This window comes from Formica exsecta, unplaced genomic scaffold (genome assembly GCF_003651465.1).
Source record: "Formica exsecta isolate Colony F162 unplaced genomic scaffold, ASM365146v1 scaffold303, whole genome shotgun sequence".
Taxonomy (NCBI): domain Eukaryota; kingdom Metazoa; phylum Arthropoda; class Insecta; order Hymenoptera; family Formicidae; genus Formica; species Formica exsecta.
The window spans coordinates 547,994-563,829 of NW_021850289.1; the positions used below are offsets into that span (position 1 = coordinate 547,994).

Sequence of the window (15,836 nt, forward strand, 5' to 3'; positions counted from 1 at the left end):
AAGTCGAACATAGCCAAAATAATTATCCAATTATATATATATATATATATATATATATAAAGTTCATGTATTTTGTTCTATCAATTCTTAGAAATATTTCTTTTTTTTCCAGATTTAGTTTAGCTACTGAACGATTAAAAGCTTTGTTGGACCCATTGCTGTGTTCAGAAACTCCTAACGTTATGCATATGCAAAATTATCTTTATTACAACAAGACATCTAATGAAAGTAAGGAACAACCATCGGCGAAGATACTCTCGACATATCAGGTAAGATATAATTATGAATGTAATTTGTAGAAATATTTTGCAACCAAATAAAAATCATTTAAATTTGTTATTGTCATAGGAATGTATTATGTTTCAACATCAATTAAATATTGTACGAGGTGTCTGGCGACGTCTCGAATTGTGGAGAGGTTTGCGAAATGTGCCAACAACATCTTTCACAAATGCACCCAGTGATAAATTACGAGTCCTCGGAGAAACTCTGCTTGATATTCTGTTGTACACTGTGTATGAAATTGGTCCGGTACCTAGTGTATGTATGCACTATTGTTATTTCAGATTTTAAACGTTTAAAATTGGCGATATAACTATTAATCGCTAAAAAGTAATGAGATAGTTTGACTTTTTTTTTATTTTTTTTTTCCGAATGTAGATACACCGGCCAACGTCATTATACGAAGTTTTTACTCCAACAATCTGCGAAAAATTTTTCCACTCGATATGTGTTGTGACGCCAGCTCCACGTTTACAACTTCACGCTGCTGCGCTTTTAGTTGGTATGGCAGGACATCAGCCATGGTGGGGCAATTTCTTATCCAATACTCTGATAAATCTTTACTCATCTGCATCTATTCATATTTTTCCACAAGATAGGTGAGGGATTTGAGATATTTACCGCTTTGAACATCTGACTTATGAGATTTTTAAATATAATACACGATATAAAGCAAAAGAGGATACTAATCTAGAAAGGAAATTTAGGAAGATCATGTTGTATCTCTTATCATTGGCTGATTAGATCTCTCTACGCGACTTCTAAAATATAAATTGATATTTGAATCTAATTTTATAAGATACATACTTTAAGTCGAATTTTATTTTTAGGGTATTTATTTTATTGACATTTCTTGGACGAAAGTCGTTAGTAGCAGGAGGAAATAAATCCACGGTTATCGAAGCCATGGTTCGTACATTGGGCAAATTGCTGGCTCCACTTACGAATGTACAGTCGTCCGATTCTAATCGATTGGACGTCACCTTAATAGGCTGGGTATTATTATTTCTGTCTATATGCTTAGACACCATTGCTCCACCACCTTGCTTTGAAGACAATCATGAGAAAAGCAGAGAACAAGGTATTTTCTATAATTCGCGTTTGTCTATAACATAATTTACACACACACACACACACACAATGCTTTCTTTGTTGATCACTAGCATACTTGAAAAAACATAATGGAAATTTTGCAAATTCAGTCAATAAGTTTAAGATTGTTTAAAATTTGTTTGCTAGTTGCTAAAATCAGTAGCAATCTACATGATGCTTTGTGCGAAAAAATCAGCAGAGAGTACAGCATTAGTGGTTTGCAAAAAATTCAAATATTTTTAATTGATCAGTGTGCTACTTAATGAAAAGACAAGCAAATCTAACTTGCTAATATTTTAACATACATGCTTCTCTATATTAAAGTTTTCTATTTTACCAATGCCTTAATACATATTGATTGTTAGTAAAAAAAAAAAATCATTGTGTAAATTAGTGCAAAATAATAAATACATAGTAACTATCAGAATAATAATGTTCTGATTTCTATATTCTTTGTTTGGCAAGGTTTATTTTCTCGTTGGGAATTTATTCAAGGGGAATCAGCCATGCAAAGAAAATATGTTAATGCTAATCGATCATCAGCCTCTCGTAGTTACCGTAAAAGGTTACAAAAACGTTTATTGCATCATAAACAGCAACTTCATGAATTAGAACAGGCGAAAAAATCTGCAGCATCTAAAGTATGTATACAAAATTAAAGTGATAATTCTCATAAATTTAATCATTAAATTAGACATTTTCTTTATCTATTTATACATATATATGCACACCTAGAAATAGAAAAAAAGGAGAAGCGAATGTTTTTTAAAAGAACAGTCTTCTTAATGAAGATTGTTCAACTGATCACACGGAAGAAAAATAGTTATATAAAAATACATAGTTGATGAAATAAATATTATTAAGAAAGCTATCAAAGATGTCTATCATTTGAGCTATCTGTATTTTCAAATGGGCCAAATGTCAGAATTTACAAATACTGTTATTTCGCTTTTGAAATAAAAAGATGTAAAAAGTAATACATACAATATATTTAGGGATTGATGACTCTTTCATCCGACGCCGCTACATTGTACAATAAAGTGGAAGCGACATTGAAAGTTCAAGAACGTTATTTCAAGAAGACGTTAAAACAACATTCTGCAAAGCATTACAAGGATATTCTCAAAAGAAACGAATCGTTGCTTCGTAATCCGTGTTGTAGCCAACCACGGTCCAGTGCTAGGTTGGTTCAACGCTCTTATTCTCGTCTCACTTTCCTGATTTCATAAACACACGAGTTTGAAAAAATGTACTCATACTTGTTGTTATACATAATTGTAGTAAATCGGACGTTATGGATTTAGAAGTCGAATACAATGTGACAAACTTATCCCACCAGTATGTTTTACCGGTCGCGCGTGGTCTCGTTGCTCTCATCTTACACAATTCGGCTAATGTGGACATGTTTCTATTGGCTTGCAAGGTAAGTTTTACTAACTCTGAAAACCTGTATATAGAAACTGATGTTATATATACACATAAAATAATGTATTGCTTAGAAGAAAAAAAACAAATGTTATATTTATAAATTGGGACAAAAAAATCTTCTCTTGAGATATCTCTCAAATGTTTGAATATATTCTATTATGCAATATTGGTATTATTAAAAAAAAATTAAGTTGGTACATCATATAATTTTTACATAGTTTTACAATATTATATATCTATAATTACATTTCTCTGAATTGTAGATAGTCGCTAGGTTAGTGATATCTACACGTCCCGCAATTGGCTTGTGCGAACTTATGACTGAGGAACAACTCTTAAAATTAATCAGACTGGCAACAGATACGTCTGATGTTGCTTGGTCGTCACATGCCGTTTCCTGCCTTCTAATGGATCTATTAGAAGGTACATTTTACAATTTACATCTTTTAGTTAATTTGTATTATGAGTATGAATAATTACAAATAATTAATAGTTATATTAATTATATTAATTTTTGGTTTACGTGCACATACATACATATGTTAAATCTTTGAAATATGTCTTATTAAGAAGTAATTTGTTTTTTATTTTTCCATGTTATAACTATATATTACAAAAATGTTTAACATAAACTTTTTTTGAAAGAACACTATTCTCAACGCACTATTTTTACAAATATGTAGAAGTAAATATCTTAACAATATCTTAATTTGGAGCAAAATACAGCATATCCATGTGCGATTCTCATTTTAATTTGTAGGAGATAAATTGAAAAAATGTATAATAGACGGCAGACTATAGTAATTTGATTGAATAAAAATGTGTAAGGTATAAAAATAAAATTTAATTTGTAGGAGGACGATTATATCCCAGAGCATGTTCCACTCACGAAGGTAGTCCATCGGAATAGTAGTCGTACAGAGGAAGATTCGGCCAGTGTTGCAGGCAGCAGCGCTCCTTCCGCTGCCACGTTAGCCGAGGGATTCGTCGAAGGAGATGCGGATGAGGATGCACAAGATAACATCGTGGTAACTTCGACTACCGCGAGTACATCCAAATCCAATGGTTATCTACCATCTCTTTTGGAATCTGATGATAGCGAATTGGAAGACTTTCTGGACGATATATTGGAACGTGGCAGAAATATGTTGAAGAAGGATAGTACAGTATCGAAAATTTTAACTTCGGCCATTACTGGGTATTTATCTTTGATTTCTTGATACTTTTATGCGTGTATAACGATTCCTCGTGAAAATAGGCACTAGTGCTAGCGACTTGCGATTATATATATTGTTGTATATCTAAATTAAAAGCCATATATGTATAAAATAGTAACATAATTATTTTTAATTATCGCTTTAACATTTGCATTTGATGAATATTCGTAATGAATAAAATAAAAGAAATCTAAGTTTTACGAAACTTTCACGCGGGATTTCATTTACGTTTAGTGTCGCTGTTCACAAATGATATGTGTCCTTTATTTCAGTTTTATACTTTATATGTATGTACATTTTCCTGATTAAAAGTAATAATAATAATAATAATAATAATAATAATCTTTTATATTATATAGGAGCATTTCTTTAGCTATGGACGCACGATTGGAGTACGGAGTTGAAATGGGTGTAGAAATATCATTGAGGATACTGTCTACAGTCGGCATGTACAATCTACCTCACAGCATAAATGCAACAGTACATGTTAGTTTGTACCATATACTTCTCCTTTCTGTAATTTTTTCTTTTTTTTTTTTTCTTTTTTTTTTGTACTTTTTCTCTCCCTTTCAATTGCATATATTAAATATTTTAAAAATTGTTTTTATCAGGAGAAAGAAGAGGAGAAGTTTCAAACAAAAAATAATTTTGAACATGTATACGAGGTCTGATTAGAAAGTATCCGACCTTATTTTTTTTGCGTAAACTAGCTACAGCCCGGTAACGGGACTGGCAAAAAATCATGCATGTGCAGTAAGTCCAAGGTTGCATGCTGGGTTAGTCCCGTTACCAGGCTGCAGCTGATTGACGTAAAAAAAATAAGGTCGGATACTTTTTGATCAGACCTCGTATATATAGCTCACTATCATTTTCTTTTTTTCCACGTTACTTTTAAGTAAGGAACTAAGCACATGAATATTTTTGTCGAGTTATTTGTATAGCGATCACAACCTCCAGCAAGCAATAGTTTGAGTTGATCAAATCTGCGATTTTGTTCTTTTGACATTATGTGAATTGAGCTTTATGTTACAGATGCCATCGGAGGCAAACCGTTGTTGTCAACAATCATACTTACGTACTGAGACGAACGATAAAAGTCAAGAAGTCGGTAATTTATCCGACCCTACTCCTTCTAATCTTTCTATGTTAACGAGATGTTTTGAGAAAATGTTTACAGACTTGTATCTACGGGTAAGTTATTAATTAATTATCAAAGTGAAATATGCATCTTTCTCTATCAGCTTTGTCTAAAATAAAATTATTGATTTTTTTTTTCTTCAAAACTTTATTATTGTGTATTTAATTGTAAATGAAGATATATTGTATGTATTGTCAAAATTTTATGCAGATTTGTTTAGCTTTATGTTTTTAATCAAAGAATATTCTTTTTTTTTTCTTCAGATAATTTACATACTTCTTGAATAACTATGAATATTTTGAAATTTCTTCCTAGTTATATTTATATATATTTATTTTCCGACATTTTATATATATATATACACACACACACACACACACATATACATATACATAATGCATATATTATTGATCTTATGTTTACATAACAGAATAACAGTGCAAACTTGGAACTCGTTCTTCAACTTTGGTTTGCATTGAATATGGATGCTGCTACCGAACATCCAAGCTCTCAATTTGATCCTTCTTTAACACCTTTAATTCCACTTAGTCCAGCAGCCATATCTAGTTTGATATCTGCACTTTCTTGGTAAGTTATAAATATAAGCTCAAGTATATTGGCAAATATGCACACATTATATGCCACAATAGTGACATAATAATAATTTAATAAATATTTTAAAATGTGTATGATGTATACAATTTATTAATTAAATTTTTTAGGCATACTGGAGTTTCTTTACGCGCTTGGTGTTTTGCGTTACAATGTTTAACTATTGTTTGCAATCAACCGCTACGAAGATATTCCTGTTTAGACGGATTTGTACCCAGTAGTCCATCTATAGCTAGTTGCATTGTTAAAGAACGTAATACGGGTCCTATGTTGTTGCGTCTACTTTCTGGCAACGGATTAAATATCAATACGATGGATAAGCAATATATCATGGTGAGAATACACACACACACAATTTCTATCATAAGTCTTGTTACTAAAGAATATGGTGTAAACATTTTTTAATTCAACTTATTAATTAACACTTAACTAATTTTTGTATGTATGTGATGTACATACATATATAATAATTTATACATGTGTATTTATATAACTCGAAAATTATATTTGTATATATTTTATGTTAATACCTATTGGTTGTATTCTCTCTCTTTCATTAAATCGCTATTTTAGGCCGGGCCTACAGTCTGCCAAGCGCTGCACGATTTTCTCATTCGACTGGAAATGATGTGCGATGTTATTACAACAGACAGTTGTTTAGGTAATGCCCTAAAGGATCTGCTGTTGCAAGTGGTGTATCAACTCGCGCAACCAAGCGGGCCTCTTGTTTCAAGAAAGGGACCTTTAGATGCACAGTGCAAGCTAGTAACTTCTGTAGTCAATCTAAATTATATCAATACTGACATGGGCACCGCCATGAGCATATCCGAATGCGTTGGTGTGTTGGTTTCGACCTATGTAAAAGAATCTGGAGGTAATGAGCTTTTTTTCTTTTAATATTAAATATCTTTTATTTTTACACACTACAAACTATAATTATATAGTTATAAGAAGAGAGAAAGTGAAAACAAAAACTATGATAGGCAAAGGAACATTGAAGATTATTGGAACACATTGAAAATTATTTATTATTAAAACTCATTTTATTTATAATAAAATTTTGTCCACCTCTCCTTTACACACACACACACACACACACACACACACACGCGCGCGCGCGCGTTTAATAGTTCCACTCTATTATTTTTGTCGCAAAAGATTGCAAGAATCTCAATGCATAAAATTTGTCCAAACAGTTGGCGTGCAATGTGGAGGTGCGGTAGATTCGGCCAGTCAGTCCAGTGGTTTCGGTGGTCTGTTTGCTTGTGTACTTGGTGGCGATACGAGACAATCACGCCCTGCATCATGGGACACTTTAATCGTAGCTCTTATTAAATTAATGTGTACACTCATCCAAACTCCATTACCGAATGTATGTATTCTATATCATTTTATGTACATATATACACATACACACATATATTGATTATTAAGAGAAATCATATATAAGGAAATCAAATTATTTATATTGGCTTATATTTTCAATAACATGTAGCATACAGGTTTATTATGTGTAAAAAATTTAGAAAGAGATATATTTTATCAGTTCTAATTTAAAGCAAAAGATACATAATCAATATAATCTAATATAACTTAACCTTGATTATCTCAATAGTTATCGAGATTGTCATGTGACCTTGACATGACATGATTGAGCTAAACTCGTGTGAATTGCAGTATTCTTTTTATGGGTATCTCGTATCATTGAGAATTAAATCTAGATGTTGATGGAACACAATTTTCATTTAAAATTAACTTTAGCATTTTGATTAACAAAGTATTTGTACTTTTTTTTTAAATACATTTTATATATGTTTATGTGCATATTTTAATTTACTTGAATACATCTTGTGTCTATTTTTGTGTCTTACATATCTACACACACGAATATATATATATATATTTTTCTTATATATATTTTTAAAGGCTTGTCCAACTGGTTTGGAGGAATCAGCTGAAATGGAATTATCTGAGGCGAATTCTTGGAATTCTGTAAGCAAAGTGAGTGATTCTCAAATGAAGGTAAATACTTGGCAAACGGATGAAAGTAAAGCGACGGAACAGCATAGCTCATTTCACCTGCAGCAATCTAAAACTAGTAAATCTTATGTACCTTGCCTTGCTGATACCGGTAATTATCTCCCTTATGTATATGTACATATAGACGATATCATTTGTCACTTTGCATAAAATGCGTGCCAAGTTTATTGTTAAAGTTAATTAAATTTTTATTCTCTCAAGTTCTGCAGCATGAGCCGACTATGATGCGTTTATTAGGCACTCTCGGTCATAGTACGGGATCCTCGTTAGCTATGCTCTTAGGTGAGAGTGCGAGCGCGGCCTCAACCACTGAGCTCGGCGACCCAGCTTCGATACCGGATGCGACATTTCAGCTTCTAACGACACTTACGAAAAAGGCTAGCGATCCAACCCTTGTTCTCAAACCGCTTTACCACTATCTCTCTTCCTGTAAGAATTTATACGTTATAAGATAAATACATAATATTGAAATTTTTTTATTTTTGTCTTCACTAGTCTCATCGCTTTCTCAATTACAACTTCAATGTTGGATATACCTATATTATTGAACTTTTCAAAGAACATATAGGAAAAACATATCGTTTTGAACAATTATTATTTACAGCATGCGGTGAAACTGAATTAGGAATTATGCAGCTGTCCGAACCTCTTCTTTGGTATATCTTAAGGGTATTGGACAATGCATCATCATTGTCTATCTTTACCGCAATGGGTGGTGTAAAAGTGCTTTGTGAGAATCTGGTGAGATCAAGTAACAATGGCATCACCAGTGCTTCCGCATCATCCGGAGTGATCGCCCTTGTCATGGAACACTTGTCTAATGCGCCCAACGTGATACAGATGATGGCGAGTGGTAGCAAAAAAGGCATCAGCTCTTTAGAAACCCAGGACGACGGTTTATTAAACTTTGCACCTCTCGGCACAATATCCTGGTTAAATCCAACCGCACAACCGGCGGATGTTCTCATACAGAACGCTACTCCTCATAAACGCGCGAGAACACCGGCGTGGTCATATCATTTTTATCCCGACGAGGCGTGGGTCGATCTCACCATCACTTTACCGTGCGCCATTCTACTTAGAAAGGTGGAACTGCAGCCGCATCTCACGGCGTTGTCCAGTAAGTTTATGACATTTTAACTGCGAAAGTTGGTGAGCCTTCGACAGTGTTCTCATGTTTCCTCCTTTTATATTATTTGCATTGTCCGGATAACGTATGCCAAATCACCCGATTGAGAAGGTTCATCAACCATCGTAAAATCTCACCATCTTGTATAGTTTAATTGTATAAACAATATATTTCTTACTAAACGCATTTCTTTCGAACTGCAGATTTTTTTAAACTTTTTCTTAGTAAAAGTGTCGAAATATTCAATTAGTTATGTGATTGAAAAATTTTACAAGAGAGGAAAATCTGGAACTTAAGTAAAGAATCTTTGCAAGATGAATGAAAATGCATTTAACAAGAAATATATATTATTATATATAAACGTAAAATTTTATTAAATAACAAGCAGAACTTCATTTTTTTGCAACATAAGCGTGTTTGTGTCCAACAGCATGTCCCTCGGCTGTAGCGCTTGAAGTTTCAAGAGAAAGTAATGGTCCACTAACACCGGTTTGCCCTCCAATGCCAACGGCGGGCTTAACATACATACGTGTTACTTTGTCCCAACCAGAAGTCGCAACTTCTGTATTGGTGCGCTTATACAAACCTCGCGACTCGACAAACATAAATCTCAGTCAAATAAGATTGTTGGGTACCACCGCATTCGGTGAAATTAAAACGAGTCCCGATACAATAGATGAGGAACAACTAACAAAGACCAGGTAACGTTATTTTTTCTGATTTTTCCGATAGTCGAACTGTATTTTTAATTTATTTAGATTGACCGAGCCTATTCTTAACTTTTTATTTAATATCCATCTATGTTCTATAATGGTGCATATATATGCCGTAATCGTGTTTATTACTGTCCATAATTTCATTAGTCATTCTTACTCTGCACATAATATATAGTTAAATAGCGAATGTAAAGTAATGAGAGACAACAAAGACTCAATAGTAGGGTAACAGTAGGAAGAGATTAAGAATATATATATACATACTATAGGAGATTTAAGAATACAAAGATTTTACTGTAATATATATATAAATTAATAATGTGATAAATTCTTTGAAATAACAATGAAATACAATTCTCTTCATTTGAAGGAAAAATATTTATTATTAAAAAGATTATGTAGTGTTTATAATTCTTCAAAAGAATAAGATCCTCGGCTGGATTAGTCGATTAAAGGTTTAACACATTTATAATAGTTTGAAGAATTCATTTCTTATAATGTTTTTATGTAGCTTGGGTTGGTTACGATTACTGCATCAGTGCTTGTCTGTGAGCACACTGAACACTAATCTGGCCGTCGAGGTGCTTAATTCCGCGGCTTCAGTGGAAGGCCTAGTCGAGGCATGCTGCAACCTCTTGTTACTCCCAGCACCGTCTCTCTTTACTCCCAACTTGGAGAGGGTTCTATTACAACTTGGCTTACACTCTCGAGAGCTTGGACTTCGTCTCATTGGTCTCTTACTCAACAACAGGTCCACTCCTTTCTTTCAAGGTATCGCTTTGTTCTCTGTTTACTGCAAATGAAATCAGGGATGGCCGTATAGGCAGATTAGACGATCGTCTTGGGTTTTGCGCTTCAAGGAGGTCCAATCATATCAGTGAAATCTTAATAAAAGCATAAAATATTATGAAGAAAGAAAAAAATTATTCTTTGTTGTCTGTAATGTATTTCAATGTTTATTTTAGAGTCGGTATAAAGAAAAATCAATAATGTATAATGAAATTGTATACTAAGTGATTTATTATCCGAACTTGAACATTAATCTAAATCAAGAAATATGAACAATTGTCTATATTTGTGTAAAATGGATAGTAAAGCTTCTTTTTATTATTCTTGTTTAACGATTTTCTTTAATTTATTTAATGTGTTGCAAAACTGGCTTATTACTTTGCCACACATACAAGGGCTGTCCATAAAGAAACCGAACTTTTAAAAAAGCGCTCAAATGCGATGACACGGGACCATCTGCTTTGTGGCACTATGTAATGGGATTCTAGCAACTTTCTCACACCACGAGCATGACGCTATCGTTCTTAGTTTACGTTTTATGGTAGTTTGAATGAGGTTGTGTTCGTCGTTCGTGGCGACTTTTTAGACGTAGCGATTTTCGTTTTTTTTTAAAATTTTCTTACAGCGTTTGAGAGAGGCAATGAGAAAGAAACGGCGGGAGGCGTGGGCCAGCAATTCATCGATGTTACATTACGACAATGCACTCGAACATGCATTGTTCCTTATCAACAAGTTTTTGGCAAAACACGCGACGACTGTTGTTCAGCCCCTTACTCTCCTTTCTCGCTAACTCTTTCAAACTCTGCAAGGGAGAGAAAAAAAAAAAGCTGCTTCGTCTAGAAAATCGCCACGAACGACGAACACAATCTCATTCAAATCACCATAAAACATAAACTAAGCTTTGATAACGTCATGCTCGTGGTGTGAGAAAGTTGCTAAAAAATTCCACTACACAGTGCCACAAGGCAGATAGTCCCACGTCATTCGGGCGCTTATTTTAAAATTTGGTTTCTTTATGGACAGCCCTTATATATACATATACACATTATTTATTTTTTACATATAATAAATAATTCTTCGAGTTAACATTGATATCGATAATAATTATCCGTTGCTTAACACAAAGACTAAGGCTGTCTATGAACAAAACATTTGATGCAATAGTAATCTTCTCTCTTTTTTTCGAGCTTCTATGATATCGTAATAATATCAATTAATGACTATGTTGATATTTGACAGGGGCTGTGACTTCTCAGGAAACTTCCATTATACAGTTGGTTGTTGAATTACTTCAGCAATTGTGTTCCATTCGGGATTCTAGTACGGAAGCTCGCATGAAAGCAGTTCTTACATGGTTGCAAATATCTGCTGCAAATGGGATATCTCAAACGAATAATAATCTCAATTCCGTGAATCCACCAGCTGTATACATACACTGTGTATCCTCCATCATCTGGAAGACTCAGCAACAACAAAACCACAATTACGATCTGCATGTTTTACTAACGGATGAGTTGTTCTAGTAAGACTATTTAACTGCATATTCTCACTTTTATCTTTTGAACTCCTTTGTTTATTGCATGGATTAAATCGACTTGCAATATTATTATTACATAAATTTTATTTTTCACTTTGTTGAGTTTTTCTCTATATGACAAAAATCTATAAATATTATAAATATTATAAATATTATAAATGATAGAAAATAAACCTTTTTTTTTGTTTTTGTTTTTCTACTAAATTATATTGAGATTTGTAATTTTAATTTTCTCATTTTTTTCAAAATTATATAAGATGTCTTTACATGCAAACTGTTTATTTTATTATATTCAACTTGTCAATTAATCCCGAAAATTTGTTATTGAGAACAGCTCGTTGTACAAATGGACCTTGGTACTCGGAAACAATTCGGCCTTGAAACAAGCGATTGATTCTGTTTTATGCGCTTTTTGCTATGTGAGGCCATCACTGTTGATTTTGCTTTTGGAATGGGTTCAAATACTGGAATCGGATATTGTGACGGATCCGACCACGTCTAAATCTGACGATCATAAAAAGAGCGAGAATAAGAAAACGGATAATAAGAAGGGTGAAATTAATGCAGAGGAATGGTCCTATCGATTTGCGTTGCTGAAACATAAACGATTACATCTGACAGAGGGACAATTGTTGACTGTCGCCGCAGCGGCGTGTTCTCCGCCTGGTACTCAACAATTGATTGACTCCGGGCTTCCAGCGTTACTGACGGCATCGATAATAGGTTCAACTTTTTATTCTATATCTAGTTCTTGGACGATGTACAATTTGCGATAGGATTACGAATATAATTTGATATTTGATGTACGTTTTAAACACACACCCTCCCACACACACACATACATACATACACGCATTAAATATAATATTCATTAACTGTATTGCACCCACTGATATTTGGATATATATATATATATATATATATATATAGTTTTTCACACACATTACACTTTAAAAAACTTTTTAAAAATATACTTGTTAAAAACGAAAAATTTAAGAGAATCCAATTACACAAATTTAATTTATTTTTGTCAACTTATTATGTAAAGATACGTATAACTTGTAAATAATGAAATGGGAAGCAAATGAAAAATAATTTAGTTATGTGCACATGCGCAATCGTAATTATGCATTATGGATATATAAAAGAATAGATAAAAATTTATCCCAAAGTATAGATTGTATAAGATGATTTTAAATGGATTCAAATAGTTCAGAACTCTTTTATGAACGATAATGTTTTGATATTTAGATTTCTGTAACTTGGAGAAGTTAAAAAAACAGCAGCGGAATAGTAAAATGGCATCGGGTGACAGTAACGAAAATAATGTGACTGCGGATGTCTCTTTGATGAAGAACGATAAGGCGACAGATTCCAGTTCCGGCTCGAATAATTATTCTGGTAGATATATAGCTTTAACACAAAGAACTTATTTCTAAATAGTTTTAAATTTGTATTTAAAAAAAATAGAAATAGTACATATATTGTGCAAAGCTATACACGGTCTGTCCCAAAAGTTTCCGAACTTTTTTTGTACGATTTTTTAGTAGCGTTATCTGTTTAATCAAGATCACGCTATCTTCGTAGAAGCTTCGTTAAAAATTCTGGTAAGTTTGATCCAGATCCCATTAATAGCTGATTTACCATAGGGCAGAAGTGAAGTTATCTCTTTGACACTCGTCGAGAAATCACCATGGAGCAAAGAGCCAACATCAAATTCTGCGTTGAATTGGGCAAATTGTTTACAGAAACATCCGAAATATTACGGAAGGTTTATGAGGATCAAGCACTATCACATACAGCAGTTTATAAATGGTTCACAAAGTTTCGGGACGGCAGAGAATCGCTGGAAGACGACGAGCGCAGCGGACGACCATCAATCAATCGAACAGACGAAATCGTAGAAAAAAATTCGTGAATTGATCAAAAAAGACTGTTGCATGTCCATGAGACTCATCAAGAATATTACAGGAATTAGCAAGTCACAATTTAACACACAATTTGATGTTGACGAGTGTCAAAGAGATAACTTCACTGTTGCCCCTATGGTAAATCAGCTGTTAGTGGGATCTCGATCAAACTTACCAGAATTTTTAACGAAGCTTCTACGAAGACAGCGTAATCTCGATTAAACAGATAGCGCTACTAATATCGTCTATACAAAGAAAGTTTGGAAACTTTTGGGACAGACCGTGTATAAAATAACAATTTTTTTTTAACCTTTTATTATACATATTAAACTATGAATTTTGAACGATAATGTTAAAAAATATGAATTTTACAGTGTCGAAATAAGATTTTTACTCTTGCACAAAAGAGGTGTTACATAAATATGTATATCGTTTTATTTATTTATTTTCCAGATGGACTATGCATGACAAAACCAGAGAGTATAGCGATAGTGATAGAATTCTTGACACTCGTATGTTCAGAAGGTAGAATGCGTGATTGGCTTGGTAAAGAGGGCCATGGTTTCTGGTTGCCACTTCTATCGCTTCTTAGTAATCGTCCGATTGAAAGTCCAGCCTCGGTAGCGTCAAGGTATTTATGTTCACGTTAACATGAAAGTTTCAGACAATATACATATATATTTCAGGGAAGACACATAAAGACTACAATACTGTATCCTATATGATGTAAATAATATAAAACCATAAAAGCATTGGCTCGTAGATTCGATATTTACCAACAAAGTACAATTAATTCACGAAATAATATCTCACGAGTTTATCAGCTGTGTGCTCGTGATTGCTATATAGACTTATATTATTTACGTCTTTTAGATAATAAATAAAAAATTTTCTACACGCATATTATGACATATTGCAGTTGCTCGAAAACAAGCGCATCATACGCGTCGTTGGAAAGTGCCATGATTAAATTCCTATCAAGATGTTGCTGGTGTCACTTTGCTAATCAAAAGTTATTAGCAAAACTTTTGATTGAAGTGATTTCCCAACAACGAACTACTTCAAGTAAGTGAATGTATATGCTGTGATATTGAAAACCGCTTGAATAATTTCGAGTTTTTTTTTTCTCTCCCGTTAATAACGTATTGTGATAGTGAATTGATCAATTCAACGAAATTAGCCTTTATTGAATAATAATATGTTACATTATCAGATGTGCGATATCTTCACGGCATTTCTGGATTTACGCGAAGATTGATTCTCCAACTTCTCCTGGAAGGAGAGAAGGTATTGGTTTCTGTAACATCAGAAGCTCCTATGAAAGTTTCAACAACTGCGGCCAATCACAGTATGCCATCTATGCCGCCGCACCCTGCTCATCCTCTCGGACATTATCATCAATTATTATACATGTCGACGCAAGCAACAGTGGCAGATATACTACAACAAGTATCAGGTACACACGCACACGCACACGCACACGTACATACACTAAGCACACTTGTGTATTAAACAAGTTAGTATTAAATAAAAATAATAATTATTCAAACTTACTTGGAATAAAATATATATAAAAGCGAATAGAAAATAGATGCAAGTATTAGAAAAGATTGCTTGAAATATTTTTAACATGTATGGACATTATAACATTATAAAATTTAATTTTTAAGGAACGTGGCTTCTCTTATTACTTCCTAATTCGTACAAGGGTAACGAAACAAGTTCCACTGTAGGAAATAATCGTTCTCGTGAATTATGGGAATCTGGAATGGCATTAGTGGTAGATACACTCAGTGTAGCTGCTGGGAACACAGCGAAAGATAAACGGGCTAAAGAAGCATCGAATAGATCCCAAGCGCGTGGTCCTATCGTAAGAAAAACACGTTTAAATTCGGGTAAGTTTTGGTTATTAATAATACTTTATCACATTTACAAGCTCCAATAAT

At 33.3% G+C, this 15,836-nt stretch overlaps 1 protein-coding gene across 1 annotated transcript in view; it reads left to right on the top strand.

Annotated features, from left to right (window-relative positions):
* LOC115237663 (baculoviral IAP repeat-containing protein 6-like) overlaps nucleotides 1–15,836 on the top strand; it is a 32,148-nt gene that overhangs the window by 13,861 nt on the left and 2,451 nt on the right. Inside the window, 28 exon segments of the mRNA XM_029810860.1 lie at nucleotides 113–269; nucleotides 349–540; nucleotides 661–881; nucleotides 1,113–1,363; nucleotides 1,840–2,015; nucleotides 2,370–2,557; nucleotides 2,656–2,797; nucleotides 3,066–3,225; nucleotides 3,657–3,708; nucleotides 3,710–4,000; nucleotides 4,379–4,505; nucleotides 5,052–5,210; nucleotides 5,588–5,745; nucleotides 5,880–6,102; nucleotides 6,343–6,643; nucleotides 6,966–7,141; nucleotides 7,696–7,900; nucleotides 8,011–8,238; nucleotides 8,414–8,929; nucleotides 9,369–9,639; nucleotides 10,166–10,425; nucleotides 11,683–11,965; nucleotides 12,315–12,703; nucleotides 13,232–13,381; nucleotides 14,344–14,521; nucleotides 14,810–14,955; nucleotides 15,104–15,346; nucleotides 15,561–15,785. Of these exon segments, the coding sequence (XP_029666720.1) occupies nucleotides 113–269; nucleotides 349–540; nucleotides 661–881; nucleotides 1,113–1,363; nucleotides 1,840–2,015; nucleotides 2,370–2,557; nucleotides 2,656–2,797; nucleotides 3,066–3,225; nucleotides 3,657–3,708; nucleotides 3,710–4,000; nucleotides 4,379–4,505; nucleotides 5,052–5,210; nucleotides 5,588–5,745; nucleotides 5,880–6,102; nucleotides 6,343–6,643; nucleotides 6,966–7,141; nucleotides 7,696–7,900; nucleotides 8,011–8,238; nucleotides 8,414–8,929; nucleotides 9,369–9,639; nucleotides 10,166–10,425; nucleotides 11,683–11,965; nucleotides 12,315–12,703; nucleotides 13,232–13,381; nucleotides 14,344–14,521; nucleotides 14,810–14,955; nucleotides 15,104–15,346; nucleotides 15,561–15,785 (6,068 nt within the window).